At 41.6% G+C, this 26,945-nt stretch overlaps 1 protein-coding gene across 3 annotated transcripts in view; it reads left to right on the top strand.

The window, feature by feature from the left end:
* Positions 1 to 26,945, top strand: part of LOC139609580 (vang-like protein 1) — a 64,816-nt gene that overhangs the window by 15,687 nt on the left and 22,184 nt on the right. For 2 of the 3 annotated variants that reach the window (XM_071464343.1, XM_071464342.1), the window contains exon 3: positions 8,356 to 8,482. In XM_071464343.1, coding sequence (XP_071320444.1) covers positions 8,356 to 8,482 — 127 coding nt within the window. Of the gene's footprint in view, positions 1 to 8,355; positions 8,483 to 15,464; positions 16,594 to 26,945 lie in introns of those variants that run through there. The other variant, XM_071464345.1, reaches the window with a different exon arrangement.

Genomic DNA, 26,945 nt, shown 5'->3' with positions numbered 1-26,945 from the left:
ATCACTTGCTCCCTGCTCACTCACATTCCCCAGGGCAGGAATGTGCCCTTGTGGCTCAAAGTTACATGGAGTAAAAGTGGTTTCACTTCATTTGGAATCAAAGATTCGGGAGGCGGTGGAGGAGGGCAGGGGGTGGAAAGAGTAGTGGTTGTGGTGGTGGTAGTGGGGAGCTCCCATCCCTTGCTTCCATACCCTTTCTGCAGCCTTTCAAAAGAGTGACAGCGAATTGGAAAGGAACATGTCGGCACCCCTGCCAAGTGGCATCTCAGCTCCCCTGCTCTTACCACGACTGTGCCAAAGCCACCGGCTGGCCACTTGTTTCATTTACAAAAAAAAAAAAAAAACAACAAAAAAAACCAAAACCAAATTGTCGCCTTTGAAAGCCGTCATTCTCCCCCTCTGAAGGTAATCTTTTTACGTCGAGGTGTGCCACGCGTGAGGCAGTTCCGGATCACTGTCGTCTAATTACACTGACGCCGGGAGCAGATGCAGGCAGGCGGGGGAGTGTTTCTAACTTGTGTGCAGTTACCCACATGAATGAACACACACAAGATCATTATTCTGAGATCGTGTGTGTGCGTGTGAGTCAATCTTAACAGAATTTATCAGAATATAATAGAAGAATGAAATGGGATTGGCTTAGGTTCTCATTAACAGAAGGTGCAGGGTTTTTGGAGTTGTTTCGTCTTGTTGCTGGCTCTTTGCCCCGCTCCTGTATCAAACAATCCTCAACTAGTGTCCAAGATACTTACACATATCATTTCCTTGGCTCCTCAGTGATGGCAGAGTGGCTGCTCGGTCCGTGGACATTACTTCCTGCCAAAAGCTGAGACAAAACATGCTGGTGACACCAATTTCTTTATTAGAATTTAGAGCTTTGTTATTTTCCTCTTATCTTTTCAATACTTCAGCTTATAACAGTGATACCCATATAGTTTGTACTGAGCCAGAATCCAGAGCTGCGCAATTAACTGTGGGGGAAGGGCGTTGATGTAATTTTCACGCATTGGACTCGTTCTCTGAATTAGCAAGAGGCTGCCATGTTTTTGGAGATATACTAATTGTTTCATCTGTTTTTTTCCAATAGATTCTTTGGTTCAGTGCATAATCATTCACATTCAAAACAGGCTGCATGTACTTTAGTGGGTCAATCCTGAGAATTTTCAGGGCTTATCTGGCTTAAAATTGTAATTTCTATTAATTTCTTCATGCAGAAATAGCCTGAGGAGTTTGTTCTTCCATGCAAAACGAAACAAAGCAAATTTATGATATTACCTCAGTATGTCTGCAGCTATTTTATTTTATTCTTTATTCTATTCCGAGTATTGAGCCACTGTAAGTTCTGTAAAGTTTCTGCCTCCTTCACTCTGTCAATTTTGACTATTTAAATGATTATTGAATTGCAAATCTTATATTAGCAGCTGCTCATGTGGAAAATTGGTTCTTTTGATTGGTATAGCTCCAATTATAAGGCAGCACACAGCATTCACATGGGGCTAAGTGAGTAATTTAAGCTAATTCATTCATAGTTGACGCAACATTCAGAGGCCCCTGGATGATGCTCCTCAGAACATTTTATACACATTTAATATAGATTTATTAATTGACGAGTGTAAATATTTTTCCTGGCTCAATTATTTTTGAATGCTCTAATAATAACATTTAAAGAGATGTAGAGGATTAGATACTTTTAGTACTGGTCTCACTCCACCGATTCTGACCAGGACTAGTCTTAAATCATGACTCCTAAAATTTTTAATTAACTGAACTGAAACAATTAGTCAATTAATGAATTAGATGATCGACAGAAAATGTAGTGGTTCCATCTTTTTAAATGTGAGGCTTTGATGATTTGCTTTGTTATATATCATAGTTAACTGAATGTCTTTGGGGTTTGGACTATTGGCAAAACAAAACATGACATTTGGAGGTCTCAGCAGAGAGATCGAGGATGAAAATGATTATTCATTGCGGCCCTAAACTTTTGGGAAAATCTGTTCCTCTGTGAATACTGTGATCACTGACACAACTGTGTGGGCCTCTGCAGTGTAAGCCCACATTTTCAGACTGTAGCACCATATAATAACTAAGCCTGACCCCTGTCACTGTGACAGTGGGAACGTGTTACCTGTTACTGGAATGTGTCACCTTACTGTAGTGTTATCTGTATGAAGCTGATCCTGGGGGAGCTGCCAGGACACAGGGCTGCTTATCACACCCAACAGTGGATTGCATATCCTACAGTGGTCACTGCATCTGGCAGAGCTTGTCAGGTCCTTTAAATTAACTGTGATCACTACTTTGAAAACTGGAATCACCACCTCGTGGCCAGCCAACTTACAGGAAATATGGTCACCTCCTTCATACAGGAAGTTACAGCATTGAATAATTACCAGAGGTGTTTTTCCAGAACATTATGATGTCACAGTGAAGTTGACCTTCGACAACTTGGATATAAAGTGTTAAAACGTCATCATTTTATCCTATTAGACATTTGAGTTAAACTGTGTCATAACTAGTGTATGAATTTGTGAGTTACGGCCAAAAAGATGTTTTGAGAGGACCTTGACCCTTGACCACTAAAATCTAATCGTTCCAAGTGAATTTGTGTGCCATGTTTTGTGAGGTCCCCGCGACTTTGATCTTTGACCTTCGACCACTAAAATCTACCCAGTTCATCCTTGCATCCAAATGAATGTTTGTGCCAAGTTTGAAGAAGTTCCCTCAGGGCATTACTGAGATATTGTGTTCAAGAGACTGTGACGGATGGACGGCTAACATGCAAACATAAAGCCTCCGGCCATGGCTGTCTCCGGCGCGGAGGCATGAAAACAAATGTAGATCTGTTGGACTCATTCAGGCAAAATATGTGAGAGGAAACTTTATGCCAGTTCAAATAAAAAAATCAAATTCATGATGGAGACAGATTTCTTTTTAACAGCCCCATCAGACACAGAGCATTTAATTTGCTTACAGCTCGCTCTCACCCTCCCTCGCTCTATAACATGTTTCTGGGTTTGAGATGACCCAGCAGCGCGTTTGGATGGTCACTTTTTATTTGGCTTCATAACTCTACCCATTTGGCTGTGGCTACGCCACCACCCCCTGTGCTTTGGCTCCAATGTCTGCATTGACACAAAGCTCTGTCACACAGGTGTGTGGTTTGCTCTGCCAGGCAAAGAGAGAACAAATTGGTCCACAGACATGTTGGCGTGCCACACTAGTTGGCTGTAGTTCTTCAGTAGCCATCCTCCCTCTGTGTGAGGTGGAGAATGCGATCACAGCCACACTCATCCTCAGGTGTTAGAGGGAAACGGTGCTCTCTCAGTCTAATTGGCAGGACTCTGCCCCAGCTTGCCAGGCATCTCTGCCCTCACAGGACCCCTCCTCCCTCCCCTCCCATCCTCACTGTTCCAAAAAGCCAGACCCGTTTCAGGGATCCACGCTGCAAGTCAAATTCCATTAATCAAATCATAGCACAGCACACTGTTAGAATACCAACGGGCCGCCCGCATGCTAATGAGGCAGGAAAAGGATGTGGGAAGGGGGAGAAGGTGTGTGTGTGTGTGTATGTGTGTGTGTGTGTGTGTGTGTGTGTGTGTGTGTGTGTGTGTGTGTGTGTGTGTGTTGGGAGCGAGGTTTCCACACAGTGCGATCACCCCAGAAGCTTGCTGAAGGCGGAATGAGAAAACAGGCTGGGGGAGGGGAGGGGCTGGTAGACAGAGGCCGATCTGTTCGAACCGCTCCCCGGCTGCCCACAGGTCTGCTCGCCTCCATGTTTCCTGCGTGCATCCACAATTGCACATTTCAATATGCTTGTTGTGCTGTTGTGTTGGTCTGCTCAACTCGCGTCACCTTTGCACCTTTTTCTTACACATTTGTAGTCATGCCAGCTCGGAGAGAACCAGGTGTTCCCTCACCTTTTGTTCTTCACTAACAAGTCGTCCACAATGAATCATACATGGGCATAACACAAGCAGTGTGTACAGACAGACATATGCACATTGTTTTTCTCTTTGATAGTATTTCCCAACATTTTTGGCTTGTGATCTCTTAAATCAAGTACTTGTGATTACAGGTAATGTGGACAATATTTCTTTCTCAGAGCTGCATTTGACATGTTTTTACACGGCTGAAGAAGTGAAGGTAGTCAGTAAATCAAAAAATGTGGAAAAACCAGATGAGAAGAAAATCTAATTTTTTATTTAATTATATATATATATATATATATATATATATATACATACATACATAAATAGGTTGGGAACCACTGTAGCAACTATAATGCCACCAATACATGCCTAACTAATACTGTAATTTGTTGTAGGCATGACAAGTTTTTTGTATAACTTAACTGCTTTACTTAATCCTTTTCACTTCACTGATATCCTACATTTCCCATAATGCTTTGAAGCAGCTCAGAGAAAGTGAGTAGTGCTTTAACACTGACAGTAACTATAAACAGATTTGTGCAGTGGCTGCATTGCATTCTGGTCCTTGGAGGTTAATGGAAGTGGGGAGATTCACCGTTCTGCGCCTCTCGAGTTTTTGTTCTTCCAAAGCACGTATACAGTTTACAGTGATGATGGTGAAAGGTTCACCAATATGTACCAATTTCTTAGTAATTTTTGTCTGGGCCACAGCAGCAACACCAGCCCTATAATCTTGAATGTCCCTGACTGACTGACTGACTGATCATATTTCGACCACTATTCAGCCAAATGCCTCGTCGAGTTTCTGGCAGAAACAGGTTCTATTAGTCGTGTTTTGTTCTAATAAAAAATCCAACAGTTTATTTAATTGTACATTAAATTCCATTATTTTCAAACAGACAAGGCTAACTGATGTGTTTGGTGAATGTAACAATGTTTCTGGTAACGCTGGCGTCGGGGTTGCTGTGTGAAAACCTCCCCAGGATGCAACAAAGAGGAGCTTTTGTGCATTTGCTGTTGAAAGGCTTAAAAAACATATATCCTTTTTTTTTTTTTTAAAGAATTGTGGTGAATTTCTCTTTTTAACACAACCCTCCGCTGCACTCTCTGCTCCTTGCTTACTGGAGCTGCTACCATTCCCTCACTTTGAGCTGCAGATTATTCTGCTGATGACTTTGAAGTCGGATCCCTGCTTTGTGAGCCCCGCTGCTCCTCCCTGTTCCCTCTCCCACAGTGCTCCTCCCCGATTAATAATCATAATCAGTGACAGCCTTTGACTGATGATCACTCCCACTGGAAAAAAAACATTGGTAAAGTGCTGATGATAGCTGTAATAATATTTAAATTAATAATATAATAATGATAGCTGTAATATATTTAAAACCTCCTAATCTCCTGGATAGATTAGATAACACGATGTCAGTCACTGTGTCAGTGAAGGAGGTTGCTGCAGGCTTTCTCTTAGTGTCCACAGGTTTGAACCATTAGTTGCTGCTGTGACTTTCTGTAGGAAATTGTGTCCCCATTCAAAAGGAAGTACAAGAATAGAGGCGGAAAGCAGGCTGGTTAACACCCTTTAATCAAAACACTTGGATCCAATGCAGCTCTGTCAGATTGGAACAGTTTCACTGCTGTCAATCATACTTATGCCTCCATTACCTCTGCAGGCAGGATATCATTTACATTATGGTTGTGGGTTGTTATTGTGTGAGAGAGTAGCATTCAAGTGTCAAGTGTGAGTTTTGTGTTTGTCATCTATAGTTCAGTATTCATGGGAAACAGATCATATTCAGCCGTGTCAGGCTTTCATTATTCCGAACTTTCTTTGTCATCTTTGAATAGATTACAGCTGATCTGATCAATATATTTATGTTAACAATCGATCAAACGAGGATGAATAATGTGAAAGGTGTTGCTTGTAGTGACAAACCCACAGAGAATTGTCACCCAACTCTGCCGTTCCCCTCAGCTGTACAAGGCATTTTAGCATCTTTTAGCTCATTGTTTTTGTTTTTTTATGGGGTCTGCAGTTTTAATGTTTTGGTTCAGTCTTACAGCTTTCACCAGTGTCGTTGTCAGGGACCAAGCAGTGAGGCTCAAGAACACTAGGTTCCATTATGAAACTTAGAGTCCCAAATAAGTTAACCAAAATGTGTGCACTCAAAGTGCTAACTTGGTGTTGACGTGCTGCAGCTACCATGTCTCAGCAAAAACGCTCTGATAAATACATGCGGACTACCTGCCCATCACCAGACAGCAGAAGGAAAACGTTAGTCGTGAAGCTGCAGAGTCAAATGTGTGTGAAGACGACACCAGAAAACACACCAGAGGACTTACCTTACCTGTCAGGTGGACTGGAAATTAATGCCAATGTTGTCAAAAAAGTGCAAGTGGCCAAAAACATCAGTTAATGCAGGCTTCAACAGAAACGCAACAATATTATGTGCCTGTGTGTCTTAGAGCAACACAAAACAAACCCTCCTGCGTTGTTGTGGAAATTAGATTTGTTACACTTCCATCTAATTTTGCTCATACAATAGAAGTGATTACCATTGAACAATATGCTTAGAGAGAGCAGGAAACTCGATTAGGATTTGGCAAGACAAAGAAAACAGCGTGTAGAGAGATCCTGTTCAGCCATGCAGCCGAACAGGAACCATACCACGTCTTTTATTCTCATGATGTCCAATATGTTTGCCCAGTAATCTCTTTACAGCATCTTCAGCCTGTTTTATCAATATGAGATCTGATGGTTTTGACTCCGGGGTCTGTCTCTCTCTCATTTAGTCTGAGTGCCCTCTAACAGCTCTCACATGCTATATCTGGGAAATACAACTGCTCTCATACAAATGAAACTTGGGTTATTGTGCATTTTGCTGCATAAGACCTCAAAATAATCTTCTTGTATAACCAGTTTTGCAGCATTTTGTTCTGTGTGTAAAACTGTAAAATACTGTATGTGCTATGTCCAAGATGTCAGCAGCCAGAGGGGGAAGGAGACAGATGAGGGATTAACTGGGGCTGTTGAGCTTTTCTGTGGTAATGGAGCTGCAGAGTGGGCATCCTGCCATGTAGTGATGGTGATGCTGGCGGAGGATGTGGAGACCCACCGTTCATGCCCTACACAGGATTAGAGCTATAAGTGCAGGGGGTCTGTGTGGCTAATGGAGCTCATATGTTAGGGACGGAGGGCCTTGTAAAGAGAGAGATGAGATGGAGGGGGTGGATTGAGTGGGGACGGATGCACAGAGGTGGGGGGGGGCTCGCATGGGCTTTATACTTATCCAGTGATCGGATATTAGATGGAGACTGAAACAAAGCACAGTGATTTCTTGAACTGCACAGGGGGCAGTGCTGGTCTTATCTGACTCAAACAGCAGCTGCCTGCTTTCACATCGTCCCTGATCTCTTTGTACATACATGATGTTCACATATGTTGCTCTGTTTGTCTCTTTCAGCGTGTTCATTTCTGTGTGTTTATCCAGCTCATACATGCCAATATGCATCATGCCATGCAATGTTTTTTTAATTTTTCTTATTTTATGCCTTTATTATTCGATAGTGTAGAGAGTCAGGAAATGGGACAGAGGGAGGGGGAATGACAGGAAAGAGTCCGGCCAACGCGGATCAGTGCTTTTTTATTATCACTAGGACTCTCGCTAATACAGCTTAATTTTTATCTAACATGTGCAGTCAGTTATTTATGTGTACAGTTATTTATTGTAATGTTATTCTCCCATGTTATGTTATTGCCATTCTCAATATATCACAGGTTTTGTTTCCCTCTAATGTTGTTTTTCCATTTCGTTGTCATTGTGTTCCATAATGTGTACTTCGTCTTGCACTTGTTGTGTGTTCTTTTTGTGAATTTGTGTATTTTTAATGCCTACTCTATGCACCCTGAGGACAAATAAATTTTCTTGAAGTGAATTGCAGTTTGTTGTCAATTTAACAGGACTAATATAATAAATAATAAAGCAGGGAAATAGTCAGGCACGGTTTTTAAAGGGACACACAAAAATGTTGTCATGAGAAGCACCACTCAGCCTGTCAAAATATGTGCTTAAGATCTTCTGTGTTTATCTTTTTCAAGTCTGAGCAAATAATGATGATGTCATAGTGATGTCATCAGGGTTCTCTTAGATTGGGCTTTAAAACTATGAATTTCTAACCTGCATTACAAACTGGCAGCATGGTGAACGGTACTGGCATTTACCAAACAGGAAAAGTCCTACAGAACATAGTGCATCATGGGAAGTGTAGGATTTAGTGGTGATCTAGTGATCTAGTACAAGAAGTCAGAATATCTAAGTCTGTGCGGTTTTGATTTGGACCATTTTTATTTTGTCTCTTCAAATTCAATATTCAATATATCCATACATTACGACCCATGATTTTTTCTTTTTCCTTTTTTTCTTCTCAGGGAGCGAAGCCGGGACCGACACAAGTCCCGCAGTAAAGACAGCCGCTCGGAAAAGTCTGTAACAATTAACACACCGCCTGCAGAGCCGCTCCTGGGCGACTCAGCTGTTCGGGGGGAGCAGGTCCAGGTAGGCCTGAACACAAACATGAACACTGCACTGTCATTTAAACACAATCCTGCATTACGGAGCCACTCCAGGAGGATCTTTAACATGATTCCACCTCACGGTTTCTGTACATTAACTTTTTAAGTGGAGTGACCCAGCATTACTGAACAATGCTCCCGCTAGCTGCTTTATGGATGCCTCAAATATAAAATTCAATAATGTTGTTAGTTTGATTTATGAGGGATTTGGAGCACAGGAGAGTCACTAGTCAAAATGAGTTGGAATGATAATTGTGTTTATCAGCCTGGGTTGAGACAGGCCATCTGGTATTTCAGGGCAAAAGCCAGAAGGGCCAGTCCACTTTTGGCGAGGTCTGAGCTGTCACTTTCAGGAAATCTATTACTGACAGATATTTACTACAGGATATGGATGCAGCAGCCTGCTCCTCTCGTCAGTACAACTTTTCTTTATGCCGGTTGTCAGAGGGAAAGTCTATGTTTCACTGCTGGGATGGTGATTCGCTGCAGTGCAGGATGGGGAGATTGCTACAATGACCCCCGCCAAAATGGACCAGGCCAAGCCCAAACAGAAGCTTAGCTGTTTTTTTCACTGTCAGTCAAAATTCAAACTCTTCTCTCAGAAATCATGCAGACTTTGATGTCTAGGAGTACAAGCTCAAAATATGGATTATGTGATGGATTATTTGATAAAAGAGAAATATAAGGTAGGAAATTGTCATATAATATTTTGGCTTCTGTTTGCATTTGTTTTAGCAGGTAACTGCAGATAATCATTATTATTATTATTTTTAGTGTTATTATAATTATTATTATTCCTGGAGTCATGTAAAAGGCAGAGCAACTATAAGACAGGTGGATCAGATTATACTGAGCTGGGTGAGCTGGTTGGCTGCACGTTGGCTGCAGGTATTGCATGTTAAGGCATGATGTTCCTGGTAAAGAGAACACGAGTAAAAGCCAATTTGTATTATTGAGCCAAAAGACATTGACAGGTCTTTTCTCTGTCTGTTTTTGCTGCAAGACACACGTGTGTGTGGAAAATAAGATTTCTAGACCAAGGCGCCTCTGTAGCACCACAAACAGTGCACCTTTGTAAATGCATACATCCTACCAAGAAAAAAAAAGTCTTCGGTCTTCAGTCCTAGTGCTTATCAGCATCATCTTGTGTGTGATGTGACTTTACCACTGCTGCGAGGTGTTTCTTCAGATGCTTCAGGTGATGAGCGTGTTTGTGTTTCATTATTTCCTGTTTTTTTGTTGGCACAGGTTTTCAGTAGTGTTATCAATATACAGTGCATCACTAGGTTGTGTTTTTGTTTCCTCAGGGGAGGTGCGCTTGGATAGAAACAATCGCAATCATTGTTTATCTTTATATTGACCAGCTCCGGCCTTAATTAACATTGAGTATCATTAAATTTGATCAGAAAATGTAGTATTTCCGCCGCCACTAACTGTGAAGGTGTAACACCTGAGAACTCCAAACCGGTGTAGAATACGATCTTTCTTTCCTCCAGACTCACTTTATATTACAGTTAACTCAGTTGTTTCTGAGTGTGATCTCATGGTTTATAACTGAAAACAGCTACGGAGCTGAGTGGATGATGACAGCTTCAGACCTGTCTCAGGTGATCTGACAGGTGGTCGCCTCTAAGTACGTCACTTCACACTTGGCTTTAAAATGCGTCTCAGTGATCAAATCTCACTTCCCTGCTTCATATGCAAACAAACATGTATGCGTATGATCTCAAATGCATCCTCAGTGCGTCTTGGGTGTGTTCACATCAAGTGGCAACCCACCGTGACGTCACTCATTGTTATTTGGCCGTCGCCATCTTTGGTTTTTGAAACCACGATAAATCATATTTAGACGAGGGGTTGGAGCTGACCCGCTCTGTCCTCTATCCTGATTGTCAGGCGAGTCGCAGTGCATGGTACAGTCTGTCAATCACACAGTAGCCCCACCCTAATGCAAACCCTGCTTTATCATCTATTTCGTTGTAAATGGGACCATAATTTAAAAAATGAACCCCATGTTGTATTGAAGAAGACATGAAACTAGCAACTGAGACCATAAACTCATAATGAAAACGTTTTCTGAGGTAATAAATCAAGGGAGAATTAGGAACATTTTCCCATAGACTTCAATACAATCTGACCTCTTTTTACAACCAGTGGAGTTGGCCCCTGATGGTCATTAGATAGAATGCAGGTTTAAGGCACATCAGCACTAGCTTCACTTTTCAGACCTGGAGTCTACGTCCACTTTTATATACAGTCTACGATTCACACCTGAACTGAGAGGTGTCCACTTGTGATTGGATGTTAATACCTGGTCTGAACTGAGCCAGTGAGTCTGGAAATTGACTCTCTGTCTCCTCTGTCTTCGCAGTGTCCTTTATCTGTGTCCGAATGCTCAAAGATGTCAACTTACCCATGGTTTGGTTGCAAATAAACACCTACTGTTCACATCTGACATCCATCTTTCAAAGCCTTTATCTTTACAGTTACAGTTTAGAGTTTAGATCAGATGCTTGATGCATTTTGATGAGCAGCTGATCACCTGTCTGTCCTGTGAAATGTGGGCTTCTTCTTCATCGCAGAAAGCAGGAATGTTCAAGACTCACTGCGGGGGACACTTGAGTGTATTTAATGAAAGAGGAGCTGGAGGTTTTAGCACGCACTCAGCCTTGGCTTACCTCACAGTGACCCATTCTTTTAGCCAAACAACTGTCTGGCACAGTTGCCTTCATCAAGTGTTCAGCTTAACCCGCTCAAGGGGAAAGATGACAAATACAAACACACTGACAATCCACCGTTCACCATCGTTTACTGACCTACTTGGCGCTGACTTTCCCTTGTGGCTAGACTCGTTAGCAGTGCCCGTGTATGTGCGACTGTGTTTTTTTTTTTTTTTTTGGTCAGCACACTGTGTCTAATTTTGCCACATGACAGGATTTGCAACAGAACGCAGCCATCCCCAGTATTTTGCTCTTCATGTCTTATTCATGCTGTGGCCTGCAGTAGTGCTGCTGACAGGGCGGAGACGGTTCGGCTTTAGTTTGAGTAATCAGGGCCACCAATACTACTGAGAGAGAGGCTCAGCACAAATCCTTGTCTGTGTGTGTGTGTTTGGTTTTGTGCTCTCGTCTGCCGTCTCACACATGTTCCTGTTTGTGAGTGTTTTGTGTTTGCGTGCGTCAGTCTCCTCTCAGAGCCTAACTATGCAGCGCTGCGCTCATTACTCCACTGCTGGGACCTAATCAGAGTTTTGGCTGATGGAGCGTCACATCGCTCCAGGCAGGGATGTCCTCACAATCCAGCGCAGAAGTTTCTCATGGATGTGATGTTTCTGCGATGCCTCACCACAGGACTTATAAAAGAAGAGAGGGTGCCAAGAATTGCGTAGAGGATTTGTCTGCTGTCGAGAGACGGCGTTTGTTTGCGTCATTTCTTTATTTGGCAGAAAATATTCACAAGCTGCAGAAGACGTGAGCCACATTTTTAGGAATAGTTCAACACTTTGAGAAATGCTTTTTTGCTTCATGTCATGCATGCTTCCTTGGCTGGGCGACCAGCAGACATCAGGGGCTAGTTGCACAAAACATCAAAAGTTTTCTACTTAAGGTTTAATTTTTCCTTAGCTGAGGGAGTTACTTAAGGTTGTTGCACAGAATGTGACCCGGCACACCGCTGATCATGTGCCCCAGCACACCACTGATCTGTGGACATGAAACACCTCAACTACACCTGACCGGAAAGATCATGTGACATAAAGCCGTACAGCAACCTCGAGGCTGCAGGAAGTGGAGTGATCCAACTGCAGTCGGTCGGACGAATCATAAACTGACTGCAGGTCAGATCTGTGATGTACAGTCAGTTCCTCATCCTCCTTCCTGGAATGAGTTCCTCTTCTTCATTTATCCCCATAAACTCAGTCATGTTGCAGCTGAGATACAGTCAGAGGTACTGTACCTTTACTTTTTCCCTTAGTTTGTTCACTAAGGTCTTTTGTGCAACGGTTTAACTGACTTTAAGTGATTCCTTAAGTATAAGACTAAGATAAGGAGAAAACCTTAAAGACTTCACTGAACATTTAAAGGAAACCTTAAGCAGTAGACTTATTGGTGTTTTATGTGACTGTTTATATTTTAAGGAAGCCTTAACTCAGATTTTATGGGGGATCTTAACCTGTTTTGCACAGTTGGCCCCAGAGGTAAGAAATCAACAAATGTGTGCCAGTTAGTGAGCGTCAGACATACTATTGTTCTTTTTGGCTAGCTGTTTCTCTCTGTTTCTAGTCTTTATGCTAAGCTTAGCTAACCAGCAAATGAGTATATTTAAAATGTCAAACTATCCCTGTTAGCTCAGGTACAAACTGCGAGGCATTCCCTGTAAAAACACTTCTTTTGTGTCAAAAACGTTGTTCTTTTTTTTTTCCCTTTCTTACAAAGGAGCCCAGTTCTCATAAAAAAAAAAACCCAAAGCTACACACCTTTTGAATCTAAGATTGCTTGATATGTTTGAACAGAACGCTTCTATCAGGTTGCTCCAATTTCAGGAGGCAGGCCAAAGCTCCAGGCTGTGTGTTAAGGTGTGAATGTGGAAAATACACAACACGTCGCTCGTTCAGCCTTCAAATCTCTCTCTAGGTGGGAACGAGTGGTATCAGTAGATGCTTTATTTTGCTTGCTGGGTGGTTGTGAAGGACAGTGGAGGTGAGTATAGCCTGGACTGAGGTATGGTGGGCTGACACTACATCATCAGAGTAATAAGGTCAGTTTATCCTGCTGTTATTGTTGTATGTAACTGGATACTGGAGTGGATGGTGAGAGGTGGATTGGAGTTGCTCAGCTCAGTGAAGCATGCCAGCTTTGCGGCTTAGGAGTGTGTTGTGGAGTGGCATTGTAGGAGGTGTCACACAGGAGAAACGTGATATGTTTACGCCATAAAGCTTTGAGAATCAGCATCCTCCAGTCCCAAATAACGGAGAGAGAAAGTGGAGCCGGGATCATTGTTAGATGTGTATGTGCAGACTAGAGAGAGAACCTTGTGCGAGTTGTGCTCTGGTGGATCAGTAGGGTGCAGACACTGACATGGGTGTGTTTGAGTGCGTCCTCTTTGAAAGCATTTTGCACACCGCTTTGCACCTGCACTCGTCAGGTGCTTTCTGGCAGGGAAATGGTGAAATACAATTTGCACTCAATCCTGTGTGATTTGCTGCCATGTGATTGCACAATATTTGTCACTTACATTCAAATTTAGGACAGTCATTTTGAAATTATTTTCCTTGTGTCCAGTTACCCTTGGCACCCTCATGTATTTAATGCCGGCCTTACACCATACGACTCACATTCTTGTGCCTCCCCGAGTCGCCTCCATCCTCATTATCATCTCAGTTTGCTGCTTCCTGTTTGGTTCTGGAGAAAGCATCACTGAGCGTCACTATTTGCATCAGCCGACACTCAAGACTTATGATAATGTAAAACACGTTTTGGGATGCACCAGTGGCTCACCTGGTAGATCGCATCCCATGTAGGCTCAGTCCTTATCACAGCGGCCCTTTGCTGCATGTCTTCCCCTGTTTCTCCCCCACATTTCCTGTCTATCTCTCACTGTTCCTATAACATTGAAGGTTTAAAAAAGACTGACTTAAGGATGCTTGGACGATCACCTTACACGAAACAATTTAGATGCAACTCCAGAAAAACTCTCACGATTTTATTCTGACATTGGAAATTAGTCTGTGACAATTAAATCACTTGAAAAGTCGTTTGGTGAGAGGCCGACATGAAAGCTCATCCAAATTCTGTCATCTCCTCTGACAACATACTGATGCTGTTTCCAGCCACATTAAAGGAACATTGGACAGCTGCTATTAATGCTGTGACTGCAGCGTCTGCTAAATTAAGTTGCACCTTCTTTTCCTTCCTCAAATTCCCTGAACTCCCCCAAATTCTCACCCTTCAACCTCCCACTGTTTCACCCTCCCTGCAGCTCAATTCATCGAACCCAATTAAACACAGCTGCTTTGTGATCTCAGCTGTTTGCCAACTAGAGCCGGACCTCGGTATAGTAGCAGCCACACCGCTCTTGGCATTATTTGGCAAACCATGGCGCAGGTAGCTCCGCCACCCCAGACTCCACGGGGCACACAAGCAGCCGTGTCGGCTTTTTGGAAGAGGCAGAGCACTTGTGTGCATGTTTGGGATTTCTTCCCTGTGGTGAGTGCCTCCTGTGAGACAGAATCCCGCCGAGCTTCGTGGTTATCCCGGTGCTTTGTGTGTGTCTGTCTGTGCTTGTTGGAAGCTGCACGCCGCAAGCTCTGTGGGTGGGCGAAGCAGGAGAGAGAAAGAAACACTTTTTAGATTTTTGTTTGTTTGTTTGTTTTTTAGAGGGGGTAGATTTTTTTTTTCTTTAATGCATTTTGATGTTGTATGAGCGAGTCGTCAGGAGCTCACTAACAGGAGAGAAAGATGGGGAACGACTTGCAACAAAGGTCGGCGATTGCCGGACAGACTCAAACAGGGGAAGTTTTATATCTGCAGGGATGAACTTTGTGGCTACAGACCCGTGGTAAGGTCAGTACCATCCCTGGTTTCTGGCATTGCCTCAGTATTTTAGGTCAGTTTTTGTTTGTTGTCTTTTGGCCTGTGGTGTAATGATATCTTATATGACATTGGAATTTTGGAAACATTGCTTGTCATTATTGCAAAATAACAGTTTTAAGGCCCAATCACACCAGGAAGTGGCTCAGTGATATTATTCTGCACACCATTGGCTAGTTGGTAAACTACTCTAGCTGGCACATTACAGACGCGACAGGGCTTCAAGGATTCAGCTGGTGTTATTCTATATTTATACATCGTCAACAAATCCCATGAAGACATTTTTAAATGTTTAATATAATTTAATATCATACAAACATCTGACTTTTTAGGTTTTTACCAAATGTTCCTCAAACAGGAGGACTATTTTCAGCTGTGGGTTAATACACATTTGGTGCTGGGATGAATATCTTGCAGTGGGACAGTGATTGTGTCAGAATAAACTTGGGTGCAAAGATATGGCAGAGAAATTAGATACATGAGGCTCTGACACACAACCAATACTTTTTATTGTTGGTTTAGGTCTTTACATGGCGTTTGCTGACAAATATAGGACATGACCAGAGTTATTCCTGTACAACACCCTGTCAGGATGTTGTGTTCTACTGTTGGTTGGATGGACAGGTTTTGTCCTCTTCCTCACACACACACACATACACACACACACACACATGCAGCAGTGGCAGCACTACGAAGCCATAGTGCTCACTGAGTCAGAAGCAATGGACAGAGAGTGGTGCTGAGGCGAGAGATAAGCAGAGAATGAGAGGAGATTGAGAGAGGATGCCTTAAGGGAGAGATGGGTGAAAGGAATGGAGGGAGAGAGGGAGGAGGAGGAGAAGGAGGATAGAAGAAAGACATCTTTGGGTGGATGGCGATGTCACCTCATTTGTTTGTTATTAGTTTACTCTGTGGATTCAGATTTATGTATTATCCTCCTTTACCCCCCCCTCGCCCACCCTCCTCTCCTTCCCTTTACATCCCCACTGCTGTCAGGATGGCCCCTCCTCACCACCAACACCTCTTCCACTCTTCCAGTCTCTCGCTCGCCACACTCCCTCGCTCTCCGCCTCCCTCCCTAAAGCCCCTTACATTATGTGGCAAGTGAGCGCACAGTCCCATACAATACCTCCTGAGGCATGATGGGAGCGATTTCTATATAAAGGCGGATGAAGCGGGGGCTGGGCTACGGATCAGCAGAAAGTCAGGGAGGTCACACACACACACACACACACACACACACATACACACACTCTGTGATGGAGAGCGGTGGCCGGGTGTAGAGATGATGCTCGTGTGAGCTGAACACAGCTAAAGTTTGGCGGTTGAGGATTTCCACATGCAGTCCCCAACGGTGATGGAGGCGGGAGAGGAGGTGCTGCAGGTCCTTGGGGTTTGTGAGACTGTAGAGGAGATAAAGGACGTGATTGTCACCACCACAGAAGAAGACTCTAATACTAACTCCCCTCCAGTGGCCAGCAGTGGACCGGGGACTAAACCAAGCCAGGTAAAACTGACAGATCCAACTGGCTCACATGCTTCAGCCTCAGTGATTGTTACGACGGAAATAGAAGTTCTTACTCTACTTAAACGATTGAGGGTGTTTAACGTTTAGCTTCATACGCACTATTACTTTGAGATCATTTGTGTGGTTGTACAGTATACACAACGTGTGCGTGCATGTGTTCGCATATATGTTGGCACTTGTGTGAAGTTTTCACGACGTCCTCTGTGCTTGTTTGTGTTGAAACTGTAGGAGACACTGTCCTGAACAAACCTACATCTGACATGTTTGACTTTTTACTCCCCTTATGAACTCTGTATCACTTAAATGTGACAATAACACAACTACAACATAACACAAAAAATGTTGTCATGGGATGCTCAAAAATGAATTGTATATATGTTCTCATTTCCAGTTATCCTGTATTTAAACGGTTTAGTTGTTTTTTATTATTTACTATGTCACTTATTATGTTTATTATTTAGTAGATTTCAATATTAGATTTCCTCTCACTCTGAGTAGAGGAGTCAGCTTTTCCACTGAGCAGACTTCCTGAACAAGCTTTGCTCTGTTCCTTGTGCAGCCTCCTTATGTTTCGCACAGTTGTTTGGAACCTCATCATCTGTTTTATGGTTGTGTTCACGTTGTCTCATAAATGCTTTAGTTCAGTGCAGCTCCAGAAAACGCGAGGGTGGTTTGCCTGCAGGTTACCACAGAGCCTCTAACGTGGTTGTTAGGTGGTTAGCTGTCTCCCTCTGATCTGGGCTGTCAGGTAGAGCTGAACCCTCTCCACAGTGATGCAGTTTGTTACCCACATCTTGTATCATTCTTGGTCTTGTACTTCTTTCAGTTTGCCATTGCAGGAACACGTGGAAAGCAGCTGCCTTTAAATAAACTCAGTAACATGTCCAGTCCAGTGTGTGCAAGTTCACACTTCACGAGAGTTTTTTTTTCTTTTTTATTATTATTATTCTTTTTCATTAGAACCTCCTACCATCCATCCCAGCCTCAAATCATTGCCACTTCTCAAACTACATGAATCACTGTTTACTACTACACAGATTTGTTTTTAAAAAGTAAGGTTTTATGTGTATATGCTGGGAGTTTGACTCAGGTGGAGAAGCCACGCAGCTGTTGGTTGATGGTCTGACCCTTTCTTGATGACTTCCTGTGATCATCTTTACAGATGTGGATGTTTATTCAGTTCATTTTTTCAGTTGGAATCTGAACTGGTTTGTTCATAAAAGTCTTCACATGTTCATATGAACTGACTTCAGCAGCAGCAGTAGATGTGCTGTTTGTATCGCCAACACTGGGCACCACACCAGATTCATGCTGGGTGATGTAAACACTTGCATGCAGCCGTAAAACCAAAAACACAGTTCTTCTTCTTCTTCTTCTTCAGATTTTTTTCTTCTTCTGATTCTTTTTAGGAGGTTGGCCATCAGCTTTTTGGTTCACTACCGTCACCTTCTTGTGTGTGAGCGTGGTTAATATTCAACAGAGCGAATGACGCTTGCTTTCACGTTCAGTCGTCGCAAACAGATGCATTCAGTTCATCGTTCACCAAAAAATGAACAGTGCTCTTTTAGCACATTCATGCACAACACTGAGTATGAGCTCATAACAAAATAACACGTTTCCTCAGGTTTTACTCAAATCAAACCATGTCACCAACCGTTCTGACTTCAGAGGGGTTAAAGCTCAACACCTTGAATGTGAACAGTTCACTAACGCATCATAACCAATGAGTGAAAATGGTACACACACCAAAAGTGCTTGGATCACTGTAACAACACAGAAAGAGTGGTTACACCCAAGTGCTGTGGCTCAGGGCTGTTGATAGGATGATTGACAGGTAGACCAAGCAGTGAGTGTCAAAGCCTCATCTCAACAGTGGGCAGGATGCCAACACTGGAACTGAAAAGGGTTATGTGAAAGATTAAAAGTAAAAATCCTTCTTCCTATTCAAAAAATAATAAAAGCTATTCATTACATTAATGACAGCTCCTCCTGAGCTCCAGAGGTCTGTTAACATGGTAACATGAGGAGTTACTTGATGTTCAATGCAGCACAGCTCATCCTGTCTGTTTTGAAAGAATTAAATGAATATAATTGATCAGGATCATGAATAATACATCACCTGCAGCAATAATGGGCTAGCTTTAGCTGAGAGTTATTCACATTTGATTTGAACATTTGATGAGATGTTACAATGCTGCATTCATCAGACAAACAACAAGAAGCAGGCACTGAGTTGGATGAACCTTCCCTGCCAGCAGCAGCACTCATTTTAACGAGTTTCCTATTATTTCATCCTTTTTTATTTATATAAATATATTAAATTGTGATTAATTTCACATGGCAAGTGCTACTGGAGATTTTTACTTTTAAAAAACAGAAATCAAATATGTTTTTGCAGAAAAACTTCACTAGATGAAATAAGATTAGTTTTAAAGGTTGCACAGTTGGATGGATGGATGGTAAATCCTCCTCCCTGACTGACTCCTCCTGCTCTGAGGACATGTGATTAATTGTGTGATCGCTCGAGTGTTACGCTTAAAAGTTACTAATGTTAGAATTCCCTGTTAAGTTGACTGATAAATGTTCTTCATGCTTCACTTCCAGGAAGCAACAGGCCCAGCGTTCTGCATCAGTTCTTGCTGTCAGAGAACATAATAGTTAAACCAGAGACTGTGTCTAGCTGAGTTATAACTTCTGTCTCCCCTTCATGGTTTACTGACATTTCTGTGCATAATCCATTCCAACCATACTGCAATTTGCCTCTTTATCAAGTGCTGCTCAACTGTCAGTCTCCCATTGTCTCACAGTCATGCATCTATCCCATGAATTAGTCGAGCAAACTTTTTCAAGTGCTTCCCTTCCTTGTCATGACAAGTTCTTGGCAGCTTTGCACGCTGTCCGCAGCTTGAACAAAGGTGGTTTTAAATAGCTGTGAAGAGGTCTCTGGGAATGCATGCTTGCTATATTTTAACAGACACTTTGCCTCCCAGGAGTGAGTAGAGTGCACTTGTTCCTGCGCTGAGCGAGGGGGGGGAGGCTTTGTTTGCAGCCCACTTACAGCTCAACATCAGAAAACAGGCTTTTACAGGACGTTTGATTTACTGTGAGAGACAATAGCTGTTATTTAGACTCTGCAGAAAGGAAGCTGAAAATATTCCCTTGAAAGCTTTGTAAATGCACATTGGCTGACATGGCATGCTAGTGTGAGTTGCCAGTGTGCTATATATATCTACATACACATGCACACAACACAGACTTATCATTTTCTTACTGCTCATCTGTTTGTGTAGTTCAGTGGCTCAGGGCTCAGGTTATTAGTGAGCTGGCAGACCAAAGAGTTCAGTGTATTTTTGTGAGAAACCAGTTCAAGGCTTATGCCTGTTATTGTAGTTATAAAGAATTTCTGGAGGTTGGTGATTGCTGATTACCCTGATTTTAACTACAGAAATGAACTGCTATTTCACCCAGCACAAGAGCTGACTATTGTTTGAAATTGCGGTATTTGTTTTTTGGCAAAAACACCAGGAACTGTGGTACGATTTATCATAAAAAAAAAAAAAAAAAAAAAAAAAAAACCCTGAAGGCCTTTTGAGTGAGAGCCAACACCATCAGAAAATCCCAAAAGGCAATTCTGTAATGCAACACAATGCATCCAAACAAGTGCCTGTGTGCAGTTCAAATGTCGTGCTGGATGTGTTTAAAGCTCAGCAGCTACTGTATCATGTTGCAGCGCCAGCGCCAAAATTTCCTCAAAGAAATACTATGAATGCACATTCTGCATCTTATCAAACCGCTCTTTCTCCACGCTTTTGAAACTGCCTCTGCTCAACCGTTTTTAAAGCTGCTGTATCTTTTGCCGGGTGGAATGAGATGAAGAAAGTAATTTCCTCAAGAGTTGGCTGCACATGTTGCTGGTAAGGATGCCTGCTCCAGTGACAGATAACTGCTCTTTTTAGACACAGTCTTTTATTCCTTGCTTTGCTTTCCTGACTATACGTAAGTTTCATTCTCTCTTTAGTTTTGGTTTTGCAGCTAACAGGTGCCAGTTGTCTTCTTATAGCAACATTTTAAAGGTCCCACATAGATGTCCATGTGTTTTTTGATTATAAAGCAGGTCTAGGTTCTATATTAATACTGTGAAAGTATCAAAGCCTCAGTCCACAGAGAAATGCACACAGCCTGTATTCAGAAATTTAGCCTTAAAACGAGCTGTCAGGACTTCTGTAACTTTGTGATGTAACAACAAAGCAGTCACCGCTCTCAGCCATGCCCCAAGCCCCACCCACCTGGAACCACCATCCAACCTTACAGGATTTGGTTTCACTGAGTGTTTACCTGAAATCTGCTATATCTTTATTCAATCACTCAGAAAACAGTGAGCCAATCAGAAGAGAACCTCAGAGTCTCTCTTCTGATTGGCTCATTGACTTGCTAGAACTCCAGAGAGAAGCTTGAGATGGTTTTTGGTTCTTAAAACCACAAATATATCTTCTTATAGATATCAACACTTCAAATAAAATACCATAATTGTGTAAAATATGTGACCTTTAAAATATTGTCTGTTACTGCTTGCCATACTTATAAATGAGTTTTTAAAGGAGTAGTTAAACATTTTGGAACATTCATTTATTTGTTTTCTTCCCAAGATTAGATGAGTGGATTGATAATACTCTCATTTTTGTATGCTGAATATGAAGCTAGAGCCAGGAGATGGTTAGCTTAGCTTAGCTTAGCTTAGCTTAGCCAAGCATAAAGCCTTGAAAGATTCTTTATGCACTAATTAATACACTGTGATCAAGATACAGCATGTTAATTATTGGGCTTGGGAAGTATTGGTAGATTTAGATAGTTTACAATTCCATATAAAATTAAAAAAACTATAGTCATATTGCTCAAATTCAGTGTAATAAATTAAAACCTAATGAAATTCAGATCCTAAAATTTAAGATGTGAAATTCAAATCTGAATATCTGGGATACCAAGGATGAGCAAGTGAGCCTGAATGGAGTTGATCAGACCTCTGGCCTATGAGGTTACGTTCTGTCAGTCATGTGATTCAAAAGCTGCTGCGGGTGCTGTGGAATGTGTTGTACTTTTAATTGCTATTCTAAAGCCAAAATACAAGGGCACTGAGCAAAGCAGCTGGTGCAATAACTTACACTAAAGTGAAATGTGTCTGTTTTGTTATTTACCTAAACGATTCATGACGCTTACGGCAATTATTTGCTTCTATGTTAGAGTGGTACTGCACTTGGCAATAAAACCAAAAGAGCGAGACCTGTGATTGGTCAATTCAGCTCAGCTCTCCTGTAAGTTTTCAATACTAAAGGAGATTTATGGGAGTGAAAACAACATTAAGCGAGTTGAATAAAAGCTCAGTTATCTCCTCCTTTTCAGTGACACAGCTCACAAAGCTATTACACTGCAAAGCTTCTGCTCAGCATGATCGCCGTTCTCCAGTTAAGTGAATGAAAAAAAAAAAGAAAAAAAAAAAAAGAGCAGAAGCAGCATTTGCACAGCAGCAGTCTCCTATTCAGTAATGAGAAGAAGTTACCTGGAGGTAAATCCAGTTCTGTAAGTACGTGCGTAGCCCGCCATCGCTCTATATCACAAAGTAAATGAAACAATGAAGCACAGCACAGCCTGATCACATGTGATACGTCAATTTAGCTGCTGTCCACGGGTGAACTATGAATAAAATCACGCCACTGAAGAGACTGCCATATAAACTCAGCTTTACTCTCATCATCTATGCAAGGTCATGTTGCCTTCAAGTCATTTTTGTAGGATGACCCCTGAATTTCTCTCCTACATATACTAACTATTGCGAAAAAAAATTTGGTTAAAACTAAAGAATGAAAAATAAAGCATTGTTCATTTCTGTCTGCCCTTTATCCACTCTTCCCCTGTTCTCCTCCCTCCTCTTGTCATGTTTAGTGGTATGTGAGAACACGTCACATCAGATGTTTCCGTTATTCACCTGTTTAGTTTCTGCTGGAACGCCTCCCAGCACGGACGATTTGTTGAATAAATCACTGCAGAAGTAGAACAAGAGTGGGCCTGACACGTGTTTAGTTGATGTGCGTATTTTCATGACACACAGTTGTGAGTGGAGGATTTCACATGTTGCCTGGTCCTTGAACTGTGACTGCCCTCCCTCTCTGGATCAATCCCTCTCCTCCCTTTAATTGGCTGTCTTGTTATTGAACATTGATGTCGTGCTCTTGCCTTGTTCTTCCTCCTTTTGCTCCTCTTTGTGTCACTTATTTTCATGTGATAAATGGGACTGGGCCTCCTGCAAGGCTGCTGGTACTGAACCAGATCAGCCCGTGGTGATTGGTTAATCCCATGGAGGAAATGTGGGTCACTAATGTCTATTTTTAGTCCTGTCGGCAGAGGGAAAGCCCAGGTACAGTAGTAAGGCCCCAACAACAACAGTGTCCCAAATTTCATTAGCACTCAACCAGACTAGGTGAAAGATACAGGAGGGTTTGTTGAAACCTTGAGGTTAAACATGCATGATATTAAACTTGCACTATATTATCAATTTTGATCTGTGTAAAATTATAAAGCACCTGTCCGTCTTAAGCTGAAACCGTAATAATAATAGTATAATCAATCTTCAAAAAGTCTAATAACAGAAGATTTGTCCGCAACTGTTTTTATACTCAATTTGTCCTTAAAGAAAAGTTCCAGCTTCTCAGTTGTGAAAATAGTTTCTTTTCTTATTGATGAGATAAAACAAACAACCTAAAGATGCCTAGGATTTATTTTCCAACTGTTTTTGTTTAATTAATCACAAAGTTGTCGATTAGTCACAGTCTAAGCGGAATTGCAGGAAAGGAAGGGGTTTGACAGTTTGGGAAATAAGCTGCTAGACAATTTCAGTTTCCCTAGGGATTAATAAAGTATTTTATTCATATTTGCATTTTTCATTTGCTGAGAAGATCAACACTGCTCTCATATGTGGTTGTGTTTTAATCTAGAACCAGGACACAATTAGCTTAGCTTTTGCAGACCAGACTGCAAACTGGTCACTGCAAAGGTAACAAATCCTCCAAAGCTTATTTCTTGTTTGTTTAATCTGTACTGAAGTGTAAACAACATTTTGTGGTTTTGTGAGGGGTTATGTGCAGAACAATTTCTTGACCAGGTGTGACTTTTTGGAGTTTTCGTTGCCTGGCAACCTCATAGTGATGTCAAGAAATAACATTTTAACTTTGGACAGTGCCATTCCAGCTGTTTCCCCCTGCTTCCTGTCATTTAGGCTAACGCTTCATGCTGAACTGAGCTAATGGTGTCCTGCCTGTAGCTTCATGTTTGGTTTGGTTTTAGCTTGACTTCAGTAGTGTTGTGGAAACAAAGCCATGATACAGGCTTGAATCTTCTCTGAGGTCGGCTCCCGTCTGTGCGAAAGTTCATATGTTCAAAGGTGGCAATAAGAAGGATGTGACAAGGGCTGCAACTAACAGGTATTTTCATTTATGTTATTACCTTTTTTTAAGTTAGGTTTTGGGTATGTGTAAGTCTTAATTTGATAGGACAGTGTAAAGTGGCAGGAAATGGGACAGAGAGCAGGAGACAATGCAACAAAGTATGCATAGTTGAAGTGGGGACTCACTGCTCAGAATACTTGCGTCCATGTGGCATGTGCCTTAACCACTCGGCTACTGGGTCGTCCCACAGTTACATTTATTATTGATTAACTGACCATAAATTGTTAATTGTTAAATGCCACAAATTCCCAGAGTGCCAAAGTGACACCTTAAAATGCATCTTAAAAACAGCATATTCGAAGATATTCTGTTTTCTATTATAGAAGGCTTAGAAATCAGAAAATATTCATATCTGAGAAACTGAGACCAATGATTTTTTTAACCATTTTTTGCCCTCAAAATGACTTGACATCTTTCACAAAACAGTCTATTAAAGCTAAACTAATCATTTCAGCTCTAGTTGTCACATCACTTGATTTATGTGTTGTTTTTAAGTCCCTTTTCTCTTTGGGCTACACTGAGCATGTTGAGTAAAATGGTGATAGGGATCTTTAAAGAGTCCTCCAGCAGTGTGTGATTCAGGGGTATGAAACAAGGGCAATGAGTGATGAGTGCTACAAGGCATGATTCATGTCTCCCCTGGGTGTTCTCTGTGTAGACTGCGGTCAGAGAGACACTCTTCCTTACAAATAATGCCTATTGATCTCCTTTCTCACACACACTCAGCGTGCTTGTCTTCACCAGCTAGACGGTGGTCAGACGGGATTAAGACTTGAGGATCTGTCAACAGTTAAGCAGGAAAGATGCTCTGAGCTCAACACCATGTGGATCACTGTGCTAAATTCACTCACTCAGACATTAAAATGTTTAAAAACATCATACATTCTTTCCTTTAACAAATATCTCCTGTGCTGCTGGGTAACTAATGAGGTATGTTAGTTTTTTCCACGTAACTGAGGCTTGTGGCCTTTTGTGGAGCACTTATCTCTGCTGATACAAAAAGAAAATGATGAGGTTTTGTTTACTTTTGTTCTCTGTAGGAGATAATTGCTTCATGTGAATAAAAAGCCTGTTGCATATGTCTCTGTGGAGAAGCTGAGGGCCTCTTCATTCAGACTCTCTTATTATTAATGAAGTGGCTCTACCCGCTCTGTTCCAGGAACAATCTCCACTCCAATTGAGTGGACTGAAAGATGTATTATTTATGTTTGTTTGAATGTTGCATCATGTTGTCAAGCTTTAGCATCATATTCTGTCAGATACTATTTATCTCCTCTGTTTCTCGAGTTAAATACATCAACTTCTTATACAGAGTTGATGCAGTGTTACCGTTGAATAATCTTAAGTATTCATCACGTTAGGAAGGACTGGTGTTAAATTTGAAGTAAAAATTAAACAGTCATCATTTTAGTGTAAGGAAATATAAAGATATATTCATATCACAATATATTACATATATTTTTATATGTACTACATATGTATAATGGAGAATGTAACTCAATGTTTAATGTTATCAAGTAAAATATACACACATGCACATGTTTTTACAGCTATCTTTGTGGGGGCGCATCACTGACATTACCCTAACTCCTAACCCTAACCATATCCTAACATTAACCATCACAACGTAATGCCTAACCCTGACCCTAACCCAAACCTAATTCTGACCCTAACCCTAAACATCTCTTTATACTTCTGGGGTCCAGCATTTTGGTACCCACAAGGTACCACAGACCCCAACTGTAGTTGGCCCCCAGTTTTCCCCATGGACCCCACACATAGGGTAAAATAAGCACATTGACTTACATTAATTTCCTGGAAACGTACTCTAATTTAAACCATAACTACTACTTTCCAAAACCTCAACTTAAAACATGTCTTCCCCTTAAAATTTAATGAGAGCTTGCTTTTTGTCCCCGTAAGGAAAACAAGCCCTCATAATGTCGCTGTGTAAACAGATTTACTGTAGGTCCCCACAACATGACTAGTAGCTGAACCCCACACACACAAACATTTTATGGACTTTCTGTAGTGATAGTTTCCCCTACATTGGTGCTTTCCAGGGGGCGGGTATATACACACATATACATATAATTTATACTGATTTCTTAACAAAAATTAGTTTTAATTTTAGTTCAACTTACATTTTCTTCCCTTAAATGTCCATTTTTTTCTTTCATGAATAACTTAGTAGAAATTTAGCCTCTCTACAGATAAATATCAGGGTGTGTCCCCACAGGGACATGGTGACATAGTCACTCTTTGACCTTTTGAACCCACAGTCATGCATTCCACTGTGTGGTTTACAGCTCATGAGATGGGTCAGTCATGATGTTTGGCTCTGTCTGCATCCATGCAGACGGAGCGATGAGTATTTACGACCGTCTTGTCATGTCAAAGGTCAGATGAAACTGAGATAGTTTTCAGTGCTGGACCTCATCAAAGAGACTGTCTGTGAAAACCTATACCAGCAAGTCAACAGTTAACATGTTGTCTCCTATGAATGATAGAGATGCTATAAATAAATGTTACCTCATGTTTGCTATAAGATACCAGAACAAATTGGATTGAATCGCCTGGATTTTATGTAATTACACATCTAAAACTTGTTATTGATTGATTTTTGTAAAAAGGCTAAGGCTTTTTTAAATTACTAAACTACATATTAGTTTGAAATGCATCACTTTTCAAACAGAGTTTTCAAGCACCTAAAACAGAGACTTTTGGAGACACTGCTGGATCCGTTTTAGATTGAAAACTCCAGGCTTGCTTTGTAGTCTGCTCTAGCAAAAACAGAGACCTTTGGAAACAATGACGTAGGCACCCACGGTCGCT

The sequence above is a fragment of the Trachinotus anak genome, unplaced genomic scaffold (assembly GCF_046630095.1).
Source record: "Trachinotus anak isolate AG129_WGS33_773 ecotype Australia unplaced genomic scaffold, CSIRO_AGI_Tana_v1 ptg000026l, whole genome shotgun sequence".
In the NCBI taxonomy this organism is placed as follows: Eukaryota; Metazoa; Chordata; class Actinopteri; order Carangiformes; family Carangidae; genus Trachinotus; species Trachinotus anak.
Note: the sequence above shows the minus strand (reverse complement) of the source record. Positions and strands in the feature narration are given on the sequence as shown.